The 22,099-nt window shown below is 37.5% G+C and overlaps 3 protein-coding genes and 1 pseudogene across 5 annotated transcripts; 1 reads left to right on the top strand and 3 right to left on the bottom strand.

Moving 5' to 3' along the window:
• Window positions 1–7: 7 nt before the first annotated feature.
• LOC117616444 (branched-chain amino acid aminotransferase 1, mitochondrial-like) lies at window positions 8–3,252 on the bottom strand. Of its 3 annotated transcripts, none has more exons than XM_034345770.1 (10): window positions 2,930–3,252; window positions 2,408–2,484; window positions 1,929–2,112; window positions 1,653–1,829; window positions 1,427–1,558; window positions 1,243–1,341; window positions 1,005–1,121; window positions 704–799; window positions 468–580; window positions 8–279 (listed from the first exon to the last, which is right to left on the bottom strand). In XM_034345770.1, the coding sequence occupies exons 1-10, from the start codon at window positions 3,005–3,007 to the stop codon at window positions 165–167; spliced, it is 1,188 nt and encodes a 395-aa protein (XP_034201661.1). In that variant the 5' UTR covers window positions 3,008–3,252; the 3' UTR covers window positions 8–164. The 3 variants fall into 3 exon arrangements, with proteins under 3 accessions (XP_034201661.1, XP_034201662.1, XP_034201663.1); XM_034345771.1 differs by having other exon boundaries at window positions 2,408–2,481; XM_034345772.1 differs by lacking the exon at window positions 2,408–2,484.
• Window positions 3,253–3,438: 186 nt separating this feature from the next.
• On the bottom strand, window positions 3,439–9,123 carry LOC117616445 (annotated as a pseudogene).
• A 3,150-nt stretch (window positions 9,124–12,273) lies between these two features.
• LOC117638256 (homeobox-leucine zipper protein HAT22-like) lies at window positions 12,274–13,886 on the top strand. Its single transcript, XM_034373394.1, has 3 exons — window positions 12,274–12,984; window positions 13,110–13,189; window positions 13,295–13,886. The coding sequence occupies exons 1-3, from the start codon at window positions 12,454–12,456 to the stop codon at window positions 13,617–13,619; spliced, it is 936 nt and encodes a 311-aa protein (XP_034229285.1). The 5' UTR covers window positions 12,274–12,453; the 3' UTR covers window positions 13,620–13,886.
• Window positions 13,887–17,725: 3,839 nt separating this feature from the next.
• On the bottom strand, window positions 17,726–21,576 carry LOC117613454 (homeobox protein knotted-1-like 2). Its single transcript, XM_034342062.1, has 5 exons — window positions 20,596–21,576; window positions 20,391–20,513; window positions 20,137–20,284; window positions 18,362–18,615; window positions 17,726–18,197 (listed from the first exon to the last, which is right to left on the bottom strand). The coding sequence occupies exons 1-5, from the start codon at window positions 21,031–21,033 to the stop codon at window positions 17,994–17,996; spliced, it is 1,167 nt and encodes a 388-aa protein (XP_034197953.1). The 5' UTR covers window positions 21,034–21,576; the 3' UTR covers window positions 17,726–17,993.
• Between the last annotated feature and the right edge of the window lie 523 nt (window positions 21,577–22,099).

The raw sequence follows: 22,099 nt of genomic DNA, 5'->3' as shown, positions 1-22,099 counted from the left end.
TCAAAGATAGATTTAACACCAGGTGCAAGTTGTAGATTTGAATAACTGATAAAAATGGCACACAGTAGTTCTGCAGTCCGAGTCTCTACATATGGCTTGGTAAAGTGTGGTGGATGATTATAATTTTGTACATCTTATTCCACTGTAAAATCTGAAATGGGATATCATTCAATTTCAACAATCCAGGCTTTCTTATCCTCAATATGACCCGTTTGAATTCCTACGAGGGTTGAGTAAAGTTGTGTGGACACAGTCTGAGCGCCCGTTTTATACTCCATCCTGCATATGAGCCAATTGCATGAGCTAAAGCAAGTTAGAAATATTCCTACATGAACTTTGCCATAAGAGTCGCACAATTTTGTAGAGCTGCATGGGCCAAATTGCCAATCTTTTTTCTTTTCAAAGTAAATTTGATAATTTTTTGTTCTTTTTTAAAAATGATAATCTGGATTATCCTATAATAGCACCTTTTGCCGTGACAAGTAATGCTGCCCACAGGGGCAACCCCAACAGCAGTTCCTGTGCAGAACACTTCATCAGCTTCACTCAATTCATCCACCGGAATAGGACGTTCCTCAACCTAACACATTTTGGGGCCCGGTGTTAGAATCAGATCATAAGGGATAAGTTTTTTAGTTTACTAATTGTTTCCTTTTCTTTTCTTTTAATAAGAAATGGTGTGGTTTCTGGCATAGAAGATCACCTGGTAACAAAGATCACGAGCAATTTCGATAATGCTTCTTCGAGTAACTCCGGGAAGAATCGTCCCGACTGCAGCCGGAGTTGAAATAAGGTTGCCCTAAAACATGGAAATTACATGCATGAGAGACCTATGCTAAGCCAATTCTGAGTACAAAACTGAAGATTTAGATTTAGAGTAAGTCTTAGTATTGTACAGACAGAATGAGAACTTCATCAGGTTACAAAAGCTTCATGGGAAGTTTTATAATAAAATTGTAAACAAAACGAGGTGCCTAGTACAGTAAAAAGAGCTAAAACAATACCTTCACAATGAAAATGTTGCAAGAAGAGACCTCCTCCAGATTTTTGTTATTTACCGAGTCAAGATACAGAACATCCGAAAATCCTCTGTTTTTAGCTCTGAGTAGTGCCTTCAAAACCTACATGTGAAGTACAAATTATAACAGGAAGTCACACTTACTTCCATGAAACTTGAATTTTACACAAGTCTTAGCAAAGCCCTTTACTCAAAATAACTAAGCATATGAGTTATTTTCTTACTGGAGCATAATTGGTAATGCTTTTGACACCTCCAGCTCCCCCGCGAGAGGCACGATCATACTCCTCCTCGACGTATATATTCAAGGGTGCAGAGCCCTCCTATTCAAAGAACAGAAAGCATATAAATCTTCCTAAATTTGAAAGCTGATAAAATAAGCTTGAGTATTGTAAAAGAATTGCTAACCTTGAAATAGTTCCTCACAGGGGAAGCATATACAAGGAAAGTGTACTCGGGAGATGGAGCCAAACCCAATATAGGACCACTTCCTATAAGTAGAGGCCTAATATACAAAGACCCTTTCCCTGGTGGAGGAACCTTTTTTTTGGTCACGGCACACATTCGTAAACTTGTAAATAAATTTGTCCACAAATGAATTAAGTTTCAATGCAAGAATAAAAACAAAGATTACCCAACACTTGTTGGCTTGAACTGTTTGCTTCACAGCATCAATAAATTGATCGACGGATGGTGAGGGCATGCACATTCTTTCTGCACCAAACTGCATCCGCATTGCATTCTGGTCTGGACGAAAGAGAATGAGATTCCCATCTTTCTTCCTGTATGCTTTTGTGCCTTCATACAAACCCTGTTTACATTTTAATCCCAACCATGAATTTCTTTTGGGGTCAAAACAAAATCCAACTATGAAGTTTGTAAGATGAAAGAGTGGAGGAGATTTGCTTACCTGTCCATAATTTAGAACTCCAGCAGCAGGGTTGAGTTCAATGTTTCCATAACGATTAAGTTGGCCTTTTTCAAATGTGCCATTGTTGGAGCATTTCATAACGTACATGTAATCAGTTGGCGTTAAACCAAATCCAAGATTATCCCAATCCACATCAGCATACTCATTCTTTTTAACGTTATAGCTGTACAAATAATGCAGAAAACATAAAAAGGCACACCAGCAGAGCTGAAAGACATATCCCCATAACTGCAAATATTAAAATGATAATTTTCAACTTTTTTATTTGCTAGATAATAATGCTGCCAACAAACTGCTGAAAAGAGTTTCTTCATAATATCTCAGAATTATTTTAAGCCTTTATAATTAAATTATCACAATAATTTCCCAAAATCTCAAGCTACCAACCAAATCTCGAAGCATTCTTGATTTTACAGGGCAGGACTGTTTTTTTTTCCTTTCACAGAAGTTACCTTTACCTTTCTACAGATTGTTCACATGCTTGTTCCGCATTAGATGCAGCCACAGAACCAAAGCAACAGTGAACTCTAAGCTGCTAATATGAGAACAAAAAAAAGAGAGAGATCAGTTTCTCCTCCTTAATTCAGGGTAATATTTTGTCACTCTTGCTTAAATTTTCAAACAATGGTTTCGACAAGTTAGCTAGTTCAGGAAAAGGCATTAAGAAATTTAAAATGTGTAACTACACAAGGCTCCTCACCATGAACATTATACATGCTGCTCATTTTGCTCGCAGACAATAATTAAGGCTAACATATTACGGTGCCGAACATAAAACAAGCGCAGCATGCAACATGACTTCATTTATAGACTAACATATTCAAATAAACAGAATCAATGAACTTCGATGGCTAAGAGTACAGAAAGGAGCTTACCAAAGTATAGTAATACAATAAAGAAAAACAGGGGATATGAAAAACAAAACAGAGGAAATCAAAAACAGGGGGAAATTGAAAAACAAAGGAAATTGAAAAATTAACCTTGGATGACGAAGATAATGAAGAACCAACTCCAATGGATCGAACCAACTTATGAAGTCGTGTTGTCCTTTGAATCATGGCTGATGTCTCTCTGCTTTGACCTCTCAAACAACCAACCCAGCAATTGAACCTATACTATATTCAGGAGACAGAATTTGAGAATTGAAAGCAAAAGAGATAAGACTCAGAGCAGAGAGAGATGGGCACAAATGCAGAGAGAAGGATGTGTTATGAATCACATTAATAGAGCGGCAAGTGAGAAAAAAGGGGTGCAAAGAGCCAAATTGGTATGGAGGGATCTGGAAACAGAGCACGTTGCCATTAGTCTCATAATGGAGGGTCCTTATATATAATAATATTATAATATATACAAAAATATCATTGTTTGAGTCATCACTTACTTATCAATAAGAATGAGATGGATATGACAAGTCTGATAAGGTTCAAAATTACTAAAAGAAGATAGGAGCAGATAACTATATATAACAGCACGTTTTCAACGCAGAGGATGCCAGGTCAGGCGAAAATAAAGGAATACAATTTAATTAGTGGATAAGAAATCCATGAACATAGCATGCCGTACTGTCTTCTAAATACGGCCCCTGTGGTCCAAAAGGCCAAAAATACAGAGTATTGAAAATGATACGTTGCTTCTTTTGACTAACTAGTCCAAAGATGATGTTCTTCTTCATCGTAATAGGAAGATATCTAGAGATTGAATTGGCTCTTAACAAAGGAAAGTTAAAAAGGGCTAAATAGACTTCAAACTGTGGTTCAACTTTGTTGGACGTACATTTAGACTACAACAATGTTTATTCGTTCTACAGAGCTGTCAATGCTCACAACTGGAAGTTTTGTTTAACATCCGTGATCAATCCTTCCTACTTCGAGGTTACTGTCCAACCCAACTTGTCTTCTGTATGACCCATTTGTATATTTAACAGCGCCCGGTGCAGTTGCTGAGACACGACAGCAGGTGCAGATTCACAGCAACACACCCTGCAAGAACAGAGAAATCTTAGCTCTAGGAATAGCTAATTAAAGACATCTAAGTTAGGACCACAAGTAATAAACAAAGGTTGGACATCATCGTATCAAGGAACCAAATTATAAGAAACTCACTTTTTGCCCAGGTAAGTTATGCTGCCCACACGTGATAAATGGACAGCATTTCCAGTACAGAAGACTTCATCAGCTTCAAATAATTCCTCAACCAACACAAGGCGTTCCTCAACCTGTCATATATTGGACGCAAAGGCCTGATTGAGTAATCAGACCTATTTGAAAATCCTCGAAAAGTTACCAATCATAAAATTTATGCTAACTGACCACAGTAATTCAAATGACAACTTATCATCTAAAGGGGTGAAAATGATTAGTTAAAAGTACCCATCAGAATGGCGGTGCCAACTACAATTTGAAGTTGGCAAGAAGACGTGTCTACATGATATGCTGGGTTATATATCAAACACACAGTATGATCTATCCTATCAAGCAAGACATTAACATGTGGTTCCAGCTGAGCCAATTGCAGATTGATGACTGCTCACAGAAGTAAGAAACAAGAAGGATGACCAACGGAAAAGCAAAAAAATAATGTACTCTTTCAGTTGGCGATGAAGAAAAAGGATTGCAGGAGAGACCTAGCTATGTACCTTTTTGTTACCTAAGATACATACCTGATACCCTTGGCTGCAAGCAATTTCAATTACACATTTACGTGTAACGCCAGGCAAAACTGTCCCTTCTTCCAATGCTGGAGTGGAGATAATCTTATCCTATCAGTTACATTTTTATCAAAAACATTAACCGACCTATGGTTCAATAGATGATATATAGCCTACAATCACATACCATTTATTTGTTGATAACCAAAGCCAGAGCTTCAACCATTCCTTCACGAGAAAAATGTTAGCAGTAGAAGTCTCTTCAACATATCTTTGGTGAACAGAATCGAGGAACAAAACATCAGAGAAACCATTTTCTTTAGCTTCCACATGTGCCTTCAAAATCTATTAAAAGAAATCACGGGTTTCATATCAGTCCTTGATCATTGAATGCATATATGATATGACCATATTTTGAATGCAGAAATGAAACTTAAACAAACTAGCAATATATAATCTCAGCCTAGTTAGATTTCCTAGTATAGCTTTGTATGAAACAGCAAATCCTCTGTATCCGGAAAAAAGAAAAATAACACACTGAATTCATTTTGTCATAGAAAATGATAAGAGCCCGGATGATTTGTTGTAGCCATCTTCCAGCAATCAGCAGGAGCTTCTTTATGAATTGCTAAACAGTGAGAATGCCAAAATGACCATAGTGCGCCAACAGGAAGACCGATTGATAAACAGCCACTAAGCGCTATGTGAATAAGTGGTAAGTGGAAATTACAGAAGCATAATTTTACACTTCCAGCTCCACCATGACTGCATGATGGATTTCGTTTTCAGCCACCAAATTGATAGGTTCTAAGCCTCCCTGTCGCCATCATAGAAATGAAAAATGTGTTATAGTTGAATTAGAGTACCTACCACATAAAATCCTTTTCAAAAGGGGAAAGGTTACAGCTTACAAAATACAAATCCAAAATATAGATTAGTTTGAACATAAATTAAACAATTTACCCTAGAATAGTCCCCCATTGGGGTCACCAAAATCAGAAAGATGAATTCTGGAGCTGGTGTAAGACTAAGAACAGGTCCGCTCCCAATAAGTAGCGGTCGAATATGTAGAAAGCCTTTATTTGGTGAGGGAACCTGTAGAGAGGCACTGAGTAGAATGACTAGAACATACAACAGAAGGAGGACTTGTCTTAGGAAGAAACATGTTGTAACTTTACCCAACGTCTATTTTCCAATACAGTAACTTTGACAGCTTCCACAAACTGCTCAACGGTTGGTGCAGGCATAAGCAGGCGCTCTGCATCCACCCTCATCCGCAACCCATGTTTCTCTGGGCGAAATAGTAATATAGAATTGTCTGGCTTCCTGTAGGCTTTCAATTCTTCAATTATTCCCTGAATAAAAAAGAAAGGAACTTTTCTTTGCACAAATTAAACTAATCTTAAAACTATGCAGACTGAATAATAATGTACAGAAATCAAATATTTTTTTATGTAAGAAGATGAATGTATCAATATCAAGTTGAAACACCAAAGTAGCTATAGTGCCAAGTTTCAAATCAGACCCAGAAATTCAATTGTGGGTACTAATAAAATAAGGGGGCAATGCATGTTATATAACGAGAATACTAACCTGGCCATAGTTCAAGATCAAGACACAGGCTGCTGGGTTCAATTCGATTTTCCCAAAACGTTGTAACCCACCATCTGAAAAGCTTCCATCTTCGGAACTCTTCATGATAAACATATAATCAGCTGACATGGGTTTGTCGAATCCAAGGTTATCCCAAGTTGTATCAGGCAATTCAGACGTTTGGCTGTTCTTTTTCAAGAAGAAGAAGAATATGATTAGCAGAAACAAGCGGAAATGTAATTAAGGTTTGATATGGATTAGTTGAATTAAGTAAAGGTCGTTGGTCCGGTATGTGTACCCATAGGAGGCATGATGAGATGGAGAAACGGCTCGGAGGTTTGTGGTGGAGGAGGCGGCGAGCAAAGCTGCTGGGCCCAGCGAAGACGGCGACAGTCGAAGCAGCTGCTGCTGCTGCATTAACACATGCAACGCAAAGGCAAACTTTATAATACAAATTGAGAAAATGAGATTGCTTCAAAAAATTGCATGCCTTGCAGTAATTGTTGGTGGTGGAGCAGAGATAATGCGGCAGAGTAAATATTGCAAGGCTGGAAGCCATCTCTCTCCTCAGTCTCTCACCTGAGTCACCTCATTTCACCTACGCATGCAGAGATTGCAGAGCTTTTTCAGAAAGTTCTGATGGGCAATTTGGAAATTTCTTTTGGCTCTGATCACATCGCTCGGCATGGATCACTGGGCAGTCGGCACCTCTCTCTTGGTGGGTTTGTCCGGCACGTACCAAATACCCGTGGTACACGCAAATCACCCGTTAAAATATAAGCAATTTGGTCTGGGCTGGGCGAGGGAGGCCTCAAATTCAAATTAACAAAGGCCAGGTGCCCAATCAAGAGTTTGATATTTTTGGACCTCAACCCATATATGTTTTGCTTGGGCCGAGTTGATCTTGCCCAACATGCCCTTAGTGCCTATATTCCATACAATCGCCAAGTTCCTTCTCATTATTATTATTATTTTTAATATATATACAAGCAATATTAAAGATGAAAGAATCGAATCTAGGACCTTCAGTGCATGGGTAAATGCCCTTAATCACTTGAGATAGAAATCTCCTGTAAAGTTCCTTATCATTATAAGTGTTTTTCATATCTTCGCTGGATTTTGATAGGGCCGACCCTCCCCATCCACACTAATGTGGGAGATTTCTAACCGTTGATGAGATATAGACCCATATGCGTCAACGATCAGAAAGGTCACCACTTACTTGCAAGACTGACAATGACCAAGCCATTGAAGCCCAAAAGCCCAACATATATAGATCCATCGTGCCTCTACTATTTTCATGTCAAAGGTCCAAAATCTTGTCATGAAGATAAGATCGAAGGGGGCACATGACATTGCCTGCTTGTGGTTTGGACTGGAGTATTGGTTGATTCAGATCTTCTTCAAATTGTACACGACAAGTCTTATATATTTAATATGATGTAACATTTGAACATTACATATACGATATATGGTTTTACGTACTTGCTATGTTAGTGTGGGCCTGTGGGGTTCGTTATGCTGCAAAAATCCAAATTTAAGCCACTCTTGACACCCAAATTTCTGTGGGGTCCCTGGTCACAAAAAAGAGCCCATAATTCATGAGCATGTGCCCATAAAGAAGGTGATGATATCTTCGACGAAACCCATTTCATTTTCAATCAAATTGTCATGATTTAATTAGTTATTTAGTTCTAGGGTTAATTACAGTAAACCCTCTAATATATAGGGTCATTTATGAGTCCATACCCGATTTTGAAGACATTTATCAGTACATACTCAACGTCATGAAAGACCTACAAATTGCCCCCTCTATTAACCAAATTGTTAGTCAATCTGTTAAATACTAACGTGTCAAAAGTATGACCCCTTTTTTTGATGACGTGGACTTCCACGTGGACTAAAAAGTAATAAAAAAATTATTTTACTGTTTAAATTATTTTAAAATTATTTTAAAAAATCTCTCTCTCTCTCTTCCTCCATAGCCTCTACCATCAAACCCTCAATCCGTCTGATCCTCCTCTACCAAAAAGTAAAGAAACAACCCAACTCGCTCTTCCCCACCCCCCACAAAACCTCATTGTCCCCGACCCCATCCTTATTCCCCCACCCCCATATCATCATCCCACTTCTAGAGCTGTGGTTGGGTGGACACAAAACCCATATGAACTTAAACTCTGGACCAGGTTCAAACCCAAACCTTTCAGCCTCACAATATCCATCATCTCCAGACCCTCTGCAAAATTAGAACTAAGCCAAACCCTAGAATCGGAAGAAAATTTGCATCGGAATTGCTAGACGTGGGAAAGAAGACTGACCATAATGAAATCAGGGAGTGAATTGACGGGGTTGGAGCTCTCTTCGGTAGAAAGAGGCTCGAGCCTGAGGTGGCCACTGTGGCCTGAGAACTCGACTTGGAACGAGAGCCATTTGTTGCAACAATAGAATCCATTTTTCGGGCTCCAGGGTTTTGAGTGTTTTTGGGGTTCAAAGCACTCTGCTTCTGGTTCTGATTCCGAAGGAGGATTTGATATTTCGCGGGTTTTGGGTGTCATCATTATCACCACTTCAGTCTGCCTTTGGTTAGTATCAATTGGGATTTTGTGATATACCAGTCCGTGGCTCTGTTTAATTCCCAACTTCAAATTTGCTTGCTTTTGCATACTTTCTATTTCAAATAGATCTGAATCTGGGTTGGGAGTTGGTTTTGTCGTTGGTAACGCATGGTAAGTAGAGGGGTGTGGAGTTTGGTTCTATTGGAGAGAGAGAGAGAGAGAGAGAGAGAGAGAGAGAGAGAGAGGCATTGGAGATGGGTTTGGGGTGGATCGATGAAGGGTTAAGTAGGAGGAATGGAGGATGGGGGTTGGCTGGGTGGGATGATAGGAGGTTGCTGGTGGGTCGTCAGGCGATGGTGCAAGTTCCAGAGAGAGAGAGAGAGATGCCAGGGGGGGGGAAGAGGAATAGACGAAGAGAAATTTTTTTCTTTTGATTTTTGCCAGATTTTTAAAATTTTAAAAAAAATTAATTTAACAATAATAAATAATTTAAACAGTAAAATAATTTTTTATTAATTTTTGGTCCACGTGGAGGTCTACGTCATCAAAAAAAAGAGTCCCACTTTTGACACATTAGCATTTAATAGACTGACTAACAGTTTGGCTAACGAATGAGGAAATTTGTAGGTTTTCCGTGACGTTGAGTATATATTGGTGAATGTCCCCAAAATCAAATATGGATTCGTAAATGACCCTATAGGTTGAGGAGTTTACTGTAATTTACCCTTAGTTCTAATAATTTCTTGTATATAGTAAACTGGTTTTTTTTTTTTTCAAGGTGATATTTGGATGCAAGGGAGGGTGACTAAACTCGGATGCAAGGGACGGACATACTCCCTTTACCAACTGACCTAACTCACATTTATTTATATAATAGATTGTTAAATGGAGATTAAATTGTACCCAACTGGCCTAACTCACCGTAAGATTGAGAGTGAAGAAGTCGCATTTAAGGAAGGTGAGGTGCGGGGTTCGCTGATGACATGGCCTATATTTCTATTTTTGGGTCCAAATGATAAGATGCTCCAATCTGAAAACTTAATTAGTCTCACACAAACAGTAAGCATACAATCCCAGTGGGGTAAGCAAAAGGCTTTGCTTTCGGAAAAGTCGGTGCCTTGCTGACGATGCTCCTCTAATTTTTCTTCCAAATCAGTGACTTGCTTATGTTACTCTGACTAGACTCTTGTTGTCCCATCCCATCTCCTCTTCGAATTTATTCCCCTACCTCAAAACAAAAATACACACTGCCAAAGATTTCACATTTGTGTAAATGCAATAATATTTCTCCGAATATAGAATAATCCTAGCTAATTCAATCTTACTCTAGACTTTTTTTTAACACAAAAACTCGAATGCAAGATAATTACTTGAGCTACAAACTTCTTTCTCATTATTTTTAGATTATATAATGAATTCGTATTAAAAATGTGTAGGTGGTCTTGTGACTACGTATAGAAATGGAGACAAAGGTCGTGGCTTTGTTCTAATTTGACATGGAGGGTTTTGGGGTATGGGGAAGAAAGAAAGAGGGATGTGGAAAAGCCAAACACTGAGCACAATCCCACATTCTCAGTGGTCGGCTGGCCTTAAAGCCCGGAAACAGATCTGAAACCTTATCTCCAACACCACAATGCTCTCAACACATCCATCCATCCATCCGTCCATCCATCCATCATTGCATGCTTTATAGACTACAGTCTTATTTTTAGGTCTTCTGGCTTGGCTACAATAATAATTATCACCCTTAAGAATCAATTCAAATGCCCCATCATGCAAAATCATTTGTGGGTTCCACTTGCCTATCCATTGCCGCCTTTGCACGTGTTAGCATCCCTTTCAAGCCTCTCTTATAGACTCGTGGTCACTAGTAGAAATGAAACTAGCATTAAACGATAACAATTTTGCTCATCATTTTTAATCACGGTATATCTTATTATGTTCAATAAAATAAACAAAATTAGTATTATTTTCATTCTAAGTTTTGTCTTTTCCCTTTTGCTTTGAATTTAAGGCTAGTGATGGATTAAGGAATAATTATTTTTTTTCTTTCTATATTCTAAATTAACCCAATTATTCCCAATCATCTTTTAGGCCGAATTGTTAATTGATTGGCACTGTGTCAAAGTCAATATATCTCTATCTGCTCGATCGCACTAGAAACTTATCGACGAAGGCTTAGCCAGGATAACGATAACCCTATCTCTAATCTTTATGCCATCTAGGTGTCGTGTAACTAACTTTCATTCCTTATGTGATGTTCATGTCATGAATTACTATTTTCGTGAACAAACACACTGTTAACATACACAAATAAATGTTTTAAAAATGCATCACTCTGACGGTTAGATGTCTAATCAAAACTGTATCAAGATTTTTGTAATTATGACTGGCATAAAGGATGCAATGAACTTACAAGATTCGTCGGTGGATTAACCGTACAAATGCTATCATTTCCCATCGCTTATCTTCACAAAAGATGCTCTTAAAATTTATGAGTCTACAAAGTTAGATAGCAATAGGAAGGTGATAATTGAGAATTTGTGAAAGTAACTAAAGATTGTATCAAAAAGTAAAAAAAGAAAAGAAAAGTAACTAAAGATGGTAGAGGGTTGAGGCATTTGGGTGGTCTGCGACTGTGTCTACATGCAGGAACACAAAGGATTGGTCTTCATCAGACTCTTATGAATGTTGTCTCCTCCATTGGATTGCTTTCATTTATTTCACCACAACGAATAGGATTTGTTATTTATTTATTGTTTGTCTGATCTCACATTTAAATAGTTTAAAAGACCTAGTTATTTACTAAAAACGAAAACACTTAGATGCCCCAATAATCGTTAAGTAACTAATTTTGTGCCTTATTATTAACTAACGCATATACACTGTTTGAGTATATTGATTTGTTTATTCAATCTATACCAAAAAGGAATATGTGATGGTATATACATGAAGGAAGTTGAGTGTTTCAAGCCTAACACGTGAACAACACATATTAAGTGGTGTAGAAGCACGTGTGACCGTTACGCTCAACACGTGAAACCTGATTCTGATATTACGAAGGAAGTTGAGGTTTCACAACAAAACCAATTGGTAATGAGAGAAATAGTCCAACTACTTATAATCCCAAACTAAATATCTTAAATTTTCAATGTGAAACAAATACTCTCAACAATACATACTAGAAGAATCTATCTCTATCTCTATCTCTCTCATGCACCCTGTCCAGTTGTAAAAGAGTAATTAAGATTTGTAGAATAAAATAGTTGTGGTATAAATAAATAATATGTAAAGTGAAAATCCAGTAGAAGAAAAGGTGTGAAAAGCGCCGAATCATCATTGTCTTCTCTTTATTATGCGTTCTTGTGTACACCCACATTCCATGTGGCTCCACGCATGCTTACATTACAGACTAATTAGATTCATACGCTATACAGCACACATTAATTGTATAGAGACATCATTTAGACATTACAGAGAGACAATAAGATAGACAAGTAGAGAATTTGTTTGTGTTTTGTTTTGATATATTTGGTCAACCTATGAGGACAAAGTAGCATGGGGTCGATCGAATTCTTATAATTCCACAAAACCCCACATTCCTCCTCTCACTCACTTCCCTTTGCTTAAATAAACCCAGCCCCACAAAGCCAACCCTCCCCAAAAATAAATTTATTGAGCTAGCTGAGTTTTAAATTTCTAGAGAGAGATGAGTTTTGATGAAGCTTGTAACACTGGCCTTGGTCTCAGTCTAGGCTGCCGTGACAGCCCAGATCATGACCATACAAATTTGCAGGCTCCTCCTGATCATCATCATCACCATCACCAAAACACGTACAAGAACAAGCAAATACAGTTGAAATATGATCACCTATTGCCTTCTCTTACGCTAGGCCCATCGGCTGCTTCAAAGATTGAGGAGGCCGAGTCCACTGATTTGAACCAGGCAGTAGCCGCACAGGAACAGGACTCTTCTCCCTGCAGCGGCGCCTTTTCATCTTTTTCTAACTCGTCAAGTTTCAAGAGGGACAGAGAGTTGGGAGGTGAAGAGATAGAGGTAGAGGTAGAGGTAGAGGTAGAGGTAGAGGAAGAGAGAGTGGTGAATATGACTTCCTCAAGAGCAAGCGAGGAGTTATATGAACAAGATCATGAGGGCAGCCCCAGAAAGAAGCTCAGGCTTTCAAAAGAACAATCTGCCACTTTGGAAGACAGCTTCAGAGAACACACCACCCTCAATCCCGTAAATATTTTACACCATATTAACTTCTTTATCTGTCCATAATTTGTGGGGAAAATCATTGTTTTTCAAATTATTAAAGCTTGAGTTTTCTTTTTGTTCTTTTTTCTTTTTCTTGAACAAATCAGAAGCAAAAGCAAGACCTGGCAAGAAAGCTAAATCTACGGCCGCGACAAGTGGAAGTCTGGTTCCAAAACAGGAGGGCCAGGTAGGCGCGATAAATCTTATTCTTTATAATTTCCAAGATGTTTGATGCTTGCATGAGAAATATATAGCCTCAAATTTAATTTGTTCTATATATACATATGTTTAGGACCAAGTTGAAGCAAACTGAAGCGGATTGTGAGTTGTTGAAAAAGTGTTGTGAGACGCTGAAAGAAGAGAACAGAAGGCTACACAAGGAGCTGCAAGAGCTCAAGTTAATGAAACAAACGGCAACAGCAGCAGCAGCAGTACCACCCTTTTACATGCAGTTTCCAACAGCCACTCTCACCATGTGCCCTTCTTGTGAGAAAATCTGCAACGGCGGTGACCACCATAATCATCATGGGTCGTCGACGAGTTCTTTTTTGATTGGATCGAAGCCGGCTCACTTGATCTTCAACCCCTTTAGCACCCATCCATCTACAGCTTGCTAAAGTTCAAATTAATTTGTATAGAGAACAATGAAATTTAACTGTAGAGAGGTTGTCTATTTCTCTCTCTTTACTTACAAATATTTGTAAATTTTTTACGATTTAGTCGTATGGTGAAGGATCCTTGTCTTCTTGCTTCTTGTTTAATGACAAATTTTTGCTAGCTAGGTCTACTTTAATTTGTACGTAATGCCATGTTTAGGGTATGGGAAGCTTGTCAAGTCCATCTTAATTAAACCTACTTGATCAGCCTCTATGAATTTCCGCAAAGTTGGTGGACGTGATTTGGACTGAGGTATTGAAAATCAATTCGATGAATTTCTTACAACATTCAATAGCAATAGCAATCAGTTGCTTTTTCTGTACCTAACAGTAGTAAATGTGCCCTAATTAGTTCTTTATTAAAGGGGTTTGTGAGTTATACCGAATATGATTAATTTTATGAACAAACACAAATTATATTTCACAAGTAATTAAAGGACCCAATATATTTACTTTAGAACAAAAAATTTCTCGAACTAGAAAACAAAAACAACGACAAACAATCTGTGTTTGCTTAATTAGAAGGTACATAACTTGTAAGTTTTGATTGAATTTTTATCATTTATCTAGCATGGTTTTGTCTTATGATAGTATGAAACCCAAGAACAGGAAAAAATAAATCATTCATAATACAGTGACGAGTCCATGACCTATCATGAAACTTGTGATAATTCCAAATGTCATTATTTAGAAAGGAAAGGAAGGAACCCAACCAAAAAAAATAGATGTTATTTTGGTTGAAATTAACAACCGACCGAATTTGCCAAGTCCATATCATATTATTATCATCCATCCTTGAACGTCGTCCTCTTGACGTGTGCAGCTTTGTATTTTGTAATCTTCCATCCACGGAGGAAAGAAAAGAGAAAGAAAAACTTTATATTTTATTTTAAAGAAAGCAAGAAAGAAGGGGAAAAGGGATACTTTCCAAGCCTTACAAACCGACTATTCATTTGTTTTGCGTAATCTGATAATGATATCTTTGGAAGTAGCATAGGATAGGAGAGTATTTACAGGTTTGTGATTTTGAAATGTATATTAAAGTTTGCTAGCTGTGCCCGCTCCCCTGTCTAATTTGTTAACAAAAGAAACAGTTCATAAAAGACAACGAATGAGAAAAGAAGCACAAGGAAAAGCCTAATTAAGCTATGGGCCTATGGCATGAGTAAGACCTAAGATAGGTATAGATAAAGATACTAGTGAGTAGTGATCATAAATAATGGTGTTGGGTGACCAAGTTGGTTGCCACTTGCCTGCTGCAGGGAGTATGCACGTTTTTAGACTTCAAAACCTTTTTAATTAAATTATTTGAAATTTAGTGTAAAAGATGATCGATTGATTAAGACAATACAAATAGCGGTTCACAATTTGATTGTTGTTGTTGTTGTTGTTGTTCATTGATGCAATCATGATCAAAAGGTTAATTAACATCGGCATCATAATCATGGTCGTAATCGTGTTATCTGTTCCTCTAACTTCGTTCTCAAGTACCAACAATTCTTTCTACATTGCTCCAACTAGGGTGGGTCTTGGTTCCGCCGCTTCACTCCAAAAATCGACCAATCAATTTTGTTCCGTTTGAGGAAGAGAAGGAAAAAGAGCAAGAGATGAAGAAGCGAGACTTTCATGCAACGAGAATAGTACTTTTTGCTATCCCTAGTCAATAGAACAATAACACACGAAATAACTTTTTCATGTATCATTACATTATTAGCCGGAGATAACAAAACAGTATTATTTTCAATACATAATAAACACATGTGAAAACAAATAACGGCATCATTTGCTTTTTAAGTGACAAAAAAGATAACCGAATCAAATTTATTAATTTTTTTCATCTCAATTGATTATTGTTTACCAATTCACCGGTTCAAACGCTCACCCTAACTCCAACTCTCCTGGAGAACGAGTCCGGGCTAGCTTTAGACTTGCGTGGTTGATAATGACGATGGTAATTAATATAATTAGGCAGCCTTCTCACCAATTGGGATGTAGAATGGTAGGCATATTATATAGAAACAAAATATCCAACGCTCTAGATATAATGAATAATTAAATATCCATATCCCTTTTGGACAAATTAAATGGGAAAAAAACATTGGAATATACCACTAGATTTGGGTTAGGTCTGGCATCATATACAAATATTTTAGCCAATGTGGTCCGGGATGATGATTGTTCAGTGAGTGCTTGTTCCGTGTTAGGTCGGGGCATGGGGGTGAAGGAGACAAATCTAATTCGTAATCTGGGAAAAAAGATATTGTTCTTTTCTTGTCTCTGCCTAGAGAAATATATATCCTAACCAGCATGGGTCAATATCATGGATCCATAACTTCACCAAGTGGTAAGCTAATGCTTATTGGATAATGACTCGAAAAGTACCCATTTAGTGTCTGAGGCTGCGCTATATTTACTTAATACAAAATTATTACGTGTACTAATCTTCGTATAGCCATTTTTTATTATGCAATGTGATGAGTTAATTACAGAGTCAGTGATATAATTTTTCTTATTCTTATATTACCCTAAAATTAATAAGTTTACTAATCTACATACAGAATAGGGTGGCGATTAAAATTGCTCTCAAAACTTATTATAAACAAGTCTTACAGAATAAATTTACTAATCTCTCTCTATCTTTGTTATCACTTGACATACCCGTGATATCTAAGTTTCTCTCAAATTTCAGATTTTCTCACTACCCCATCACTTTGGTATAGAGATCCTCTCTCAGTTGTGAGCTGATTATAATTTGAAAGATCCGAAGTTGGGTTGCAGTCAGACCACTACTGCACGTTTAGTAAGACTTGTTCCATAACATTGAGCCCAAACCATGGAAATGGAAAATTGGTTGGGTTGTTCAGCCCATAGCCACTGACCCACAGATCTCTTGTTGTCACCTTTTTGTGTTTTTATAAGGGTTTAATTTTTTGGGTGGTATACTTTCACCTCTTCTTTTACTGTTGTATAAACGTAATCAAAATTTTGGATTTAACAAAAAGGAACTGGAAAATGCCAACGCATATGTAATACAAATTCATAATAAGCATCAAATTTATCACAAACGAACTGAAAGAATTTGTCCCATTTCTGTCTTGAGACTTCCCAATCACACGCAAACACACCCACACACACCTTCAAAAGTTTCTTTTGCTGTTATAATACTTATAATTTTCCTTGAGAAAGAGATGCTACGTAGTGTTGATGAGGACGTGGATTAATTGTTCAATTGCTTATGGTTCAAATATATCTCTGTAGTAATAGTGAAAAGATAAGATTCGTACTGTTTTATAATGGGATTTACCTAAACCAATTATTCATGACATGATTTTTTTTCTTTCTCAAACTGTAGCTGGGTTCCAAGAGCACGGCACCATCCACAACTTCCGAAAGTGCTTACATATATATTAATTACCTAACTACCTATAATAATGCTATCGGAAAATGACTCAAATTGATCAGTTTCAACTTTAATGGGCAGACTATAGGCCAACGTTTGTGTTTTGGATTGGAGGAGGGTTTCTTTGTTTTTGTGTTTTTGACGTTACAATTGTTGTGGGCATTTGCTTTCTGTCGTCTTTATCTCGTTGTTGTTTTTTTATGACCTCGTGAAGGCCTATCAAACAGCATGTAACTATTAAACCTAACATGTTTTGTCCGCCCCATTAAACCAGTTGAATCTGCCCTCTACTATTGAAGACAATTATTCCTAGAATTGTGGATTAAACTTAATTTATCATATCCTTAACAAACAACCCAAGAAGAAAAAAAAAAAAAAAAAAAACTTATCCTCTTAGAACTTTATGGTCTGATCTGATTGGAACCGAACCAACCTAACTTCATTAACATTTAGATCAATCCTACTTAAAATATCATGTTTTTATAAGTAAGTTATGCCGCCCTGCCAGCCACCATGGACCAGACCAGCCCAACTGATGCTGCAAATCAGTTTATGTTTTTGCACTCCTACTCAAAAGGGCTTTCCACAATTAGGCAACATTAATTCTAGAACGTCTTAATAATATCCCAAATCGATTTTTAAAACGCAAACGAGTCGAAGACGACTGTAGAAACTGAAAGATGTAGACCACACTGGATAAAATTTGAGTAACAAAGTACAACATTTGTAATAACAGAAAAGAAAAATATATAAATTATCAGATTGGAATGTAGAACATTCATTTCCCAAGTTTCTAGCAATACAAATCACAAACTATGATTTAAGCAGTTTGCTTTGTCTTTTGGATATATATGGAATTAATTTAACCAAACTTTCCATGCGAGAGCCCTGCACGAGCAGAAGAGGCCACAACCTCTTTTGATGACTTGTTTCGGTCACGGCCCCAGACGGTAGTGGCCATCACCTATGTAGTGTCCATCCATATACAGGGCCGCATTCTGAGGGTGTAGGCCATCCATCACCATGAACTGCATGTCCTCTGAGGGTTTCCAGTGCCTCTTCCTCTGATTTATGAACCAATTGTTTATTTGCTTCTGATCCAAGCCTGTCGACTCCGCCAATGCCACCTTCTCCGATTCCTGTATGTAGTAAACTATTGTCACATATCTGACATGTTATGTCGCCAAATTATAAAAGGTCGTCTAATCAATATTTAGATTAAAGGCCTCGTAACATAGCACGAATATATAGCGAGCAAGAAATGTTTATATAATATATATTAGGATTCAGGGGGGAAACATACCGAAGGATATGGCCACTTGTAATGCAACTCCCACCAACTGAGAAGCTTCTGCCTGGCATCTTTGGGCAATTTCCCTTTCTTCTTTTTCTTGGAAAGCTCTTGCTTCAGGCTACTTAAGTAACCACTATACTTTTTCAACAGGTGGTTCTTGAGCTCTCTGTCTTCAGCTCTTGGATCAATCTCAGGCACTTCTGTTTCTCCACCACTATTCTCCTGCTCCTCTTCAGATGAACCAAGTCCTTCGCATTTGTCCTCTGTGTACATGCAGTATATATGTACCAATCAAATTACTCAAACTTGTGACTATTAGCTTAATTAAGAAGAAATATTCTCAGCAAAACTCTGGTGTTTTGTATCATATCTTTAAATCATTTTCGCCAACAAAAAAAACACATCTTGAAATTCATAACATGATTGATTACATATTTACACCCCAAAAAATAAAAATTTCCCAAAGGATGAATATTTTTTATGGGAGAAGCACCATTTTGGATACACTATTCAAAACCTTGGTAGACAGAAACAGAAGCTCAACCAAAGGATTTTTGCAGTTCTTCACGTAAAAATTAACAATAAAAAAGGGTTTTTTCTTGAAAATATATTATCTAGATTATCTCAAAAAGTTTTTTTCAGATCAATGAATCGGTCAACGTTAGTTACTATCAAGGTCAGGATATATGAAGCCTGCGTGTGGAGTGATAAACAGACTGATCTCCATGGCCACTAGTTTCAGTTGTGACTGAACAGCTACCTAACAAAAGAATTACCTTTTCTGTAGCTAGCTAGCTAATAGGTTAGCTAGGCAACTCCAACACCAGAAACGAAAACAACAATAATATGCATGAATTGAAGATAAGTCAAATCTGGGTCAGTACATATAGGGCGTATAGCTATTAGCTAGTAGCATGGAAATTAATAAATGGTGGTATTTTATTTTAATTCTGACATGTCCGTACTGACTACATGATGTAGCTGATTTAAACATCATCCTACGTTTTCTCTATTATAAGATTGTCTTCTCTTTTTGGTCTGTATGAGGTTTAGAGATTTTGTTTATCCACAACATTATAGTTAGAGACTACCCTTTTTAGCAGATCTAGTGAGGCTCGGGAATGAAGACAATCATTCCATCCCCATATAGAATTTATGAACCAGAAAGGACGTCTTGATTTGGGGCAAGAAACCCTAATAAGAATGAGAATTTGTCAGAGATTAGCTACACGAATTCTGTTTTGTCTTCATTAATACTCCTTTTCTTTCCAATGTGGATATATCTTCTTTAAAAATCAAAACAAATAAGCAAAAAATTAGGTCTTCATCACACTATTAAGCTCGTGATCATTTGGGTATGTTAACTAATTAAGCCACTCACTCGTGAATCAATTTAAAAAGGGTTGGTGTGGGGTTATTGCTGCTTCTTCGTCTAGCTTACTCATCCCTTTTTGTTCTTCGCTATGGGAAGGCACATTATTTGATGGGGTCAAAATTCTTCCCTTCAACCCATAACATGAACACAGGATTTGACCCGCCACTTCAATCAAATGAAAAGAAGAAACTGACAAGTATTGGTTTCTCAAAGAGAGACAAAACAGTCGGACTATCAGTTTTTTTTTTTTTTTTTTTTTTTGCACCATCCCAAGACCAAAGCAAAACCCACATCAATTTTGTCACTCCAACAAGCTCCTTTCCAATGCTACTAAATATTTAAGAATATATTCCCCAAAAGTTATACGTGTGTGATGTGAGTGTGCAGAGAGAAACCGAGTTAAAATTACCAGAGGGTGAGAAAATGCGAAGAGGAGGAGCATTATTGTTGCCAAGCATGTTGAGCTGAGTTTCAATCCTCCGCATGAAATCCATGGCTTCTTGTATGGGCCTTGTTAGCTCCTCTCGATATTTCACCAACATATCATAGTAAGCTTCCTGCTTATTATTTTATTGTCACCGATCCAAATAGAAATAGGAAAAACAAAAATTCAATCAAATGTTCATGTAATAATATAGGGAATGAAATTGGAAAATGAATCACCATGAACTGATCGAGTTCTGGATCTTTTGAAGCCTCTCTTGAAGCCACAGAAGACCGCTGCCTTGCCTCAAACTCCTGCCTAGCAGCTGTTAGCCGCGCCACCACTTCAGACGGAGCTCCCACCTACACACACACACACATATAAGTTTGTTTTTAATCACTTAAATAAACATGAATATAACTGATTAATTAACAAAACACTTACCCTTTGGCAATCCATGTAAGCTTCCAGGAGGTTAGAGTACTGAGGGTGGGCGATGATCTTGGCTTTGATGGCTTCCACTTCGTTAGAGCTCAGGGTGTGATCATCGTTTTGACGGTCCAGATTATGCTGTGGTTGAACTACTGGTTGGTGCCCTCTTGATGACAGAAGAGGATTATTATTGTTGTTGTTGTTGTTGTTGTACTGAAATTTGTGATGGCCATGATGGGATGTGCTGGCTTCAGTTTTGACATTAATTGGGTGTGCTCCTCCTGGAGAGTGGAAATCACCACCACCGCTCGATTGAAGATGAAAGGCGTTGATGCCCATCTGATGATCATGGCTTGCCCTCCCATAGTTGCCTCCAAGATTTGGTGAGGCGTACAGGAAATTTCCTCTACCACCTGAGCTCTCATGATCCATTTGGTTGTACTCTTCCATTTCCTCTCAACAAACCCAGATGATTTCCAATCAACAAGAGCAAACTAAAACCCTAAAGCAAGAAGAAGAAATAGAGCAAGAGAGGAAGAAACCAAAACCCTAGTGGACAAACAAAGCATGGCCGGAGTTTTTATACGCAAAAAAGGTCAAGGAGTTGAGTGGGAGAAATGGGAAGTAATATTACTGGCAAGCCATGAAATTATGGAGGCCAGGAAGCGACGCTAAACGGGGAACTAAGCATGTTATAATTGCGTTACAGAATATGTATCAATTGTGCTTGCGTTTGAATCATGAGTGATGGTTTGGGAATATCAGAGAGAGGAGGGAAGTGGAGGAGATAGCGTGGCCGGAACCGGCAACTAGGGGCTCCCCGTTGTGAGGGTGAGGTTGAAAGAGACTGGCTTTGCTTTGTTGAAAGAAAAGAGAAATATTTGAAAATGCTTAAAAGCTATGACTCTCTAGGAGACCTAGCGATAAGGCAACTCAATAGATTGTAGATTTTTCTTCCATCTCTCTCTCTGATCTTCTTGCTCTCTCCCTCTTAGTCTTGATTTTTAACCTTTGTTTCACGGACGTTTCCCATTTTTGACTCTTTTATTTGCTCCTTTCTCGTTTAATTGAATTTAATATGGTTTTCGTTTCTTTTTGCATATATAGACATTTGGGGCACTATTTTAACTTTCTTCTTTTCTTTTGAATCTTTATTATAAAAAATTACTTTTTTTTTTGTTATTTAATTTTTAAAATTTAAGTTAGTATAGCTCCGCCGAGACTTTCATGCAATGGGTATTGCATTTTTTGCTATTCCCGACCAATAGCGCAATAACACGTGAGATAATTTTTTCATGTGACATTACAAAAAAAAATTCTACTAGTTAATTGAATTGTAGATTCAACAAGTTACTATTACTAAAATTATGAAAATATTCATGGACAACCTTCAAGATGCTATATTCTAACAAAATAGTGACTAAGGGACCATTTACTAACGTTTTTAAAGCCTCGTTTTTATTTTCTATCAAAAACGATTTCGGTATGTCTTTTTCATTTTTACTGAAATTCATTT

The sequence above is a fragment of the Prunus dulcis genome, chromosome 1 (assembly GCF_902201215.1).
Source record: "Prunus dulcis chromosome 1, ALMONDv2, whole genome shotgun sequence".
Taxonomy (NCBI): domain Eukaryota; kingdom Viridiplantae; phylum Streptophyta; class Magnoliopsida; order Rosales; family Rosaceae; genus Prunus; species Prunus dulcis.
Note: the sequence above shows the minus strand (reverse complement) of the source record. Positions and strands in the feature narration are given on the sequence as shown.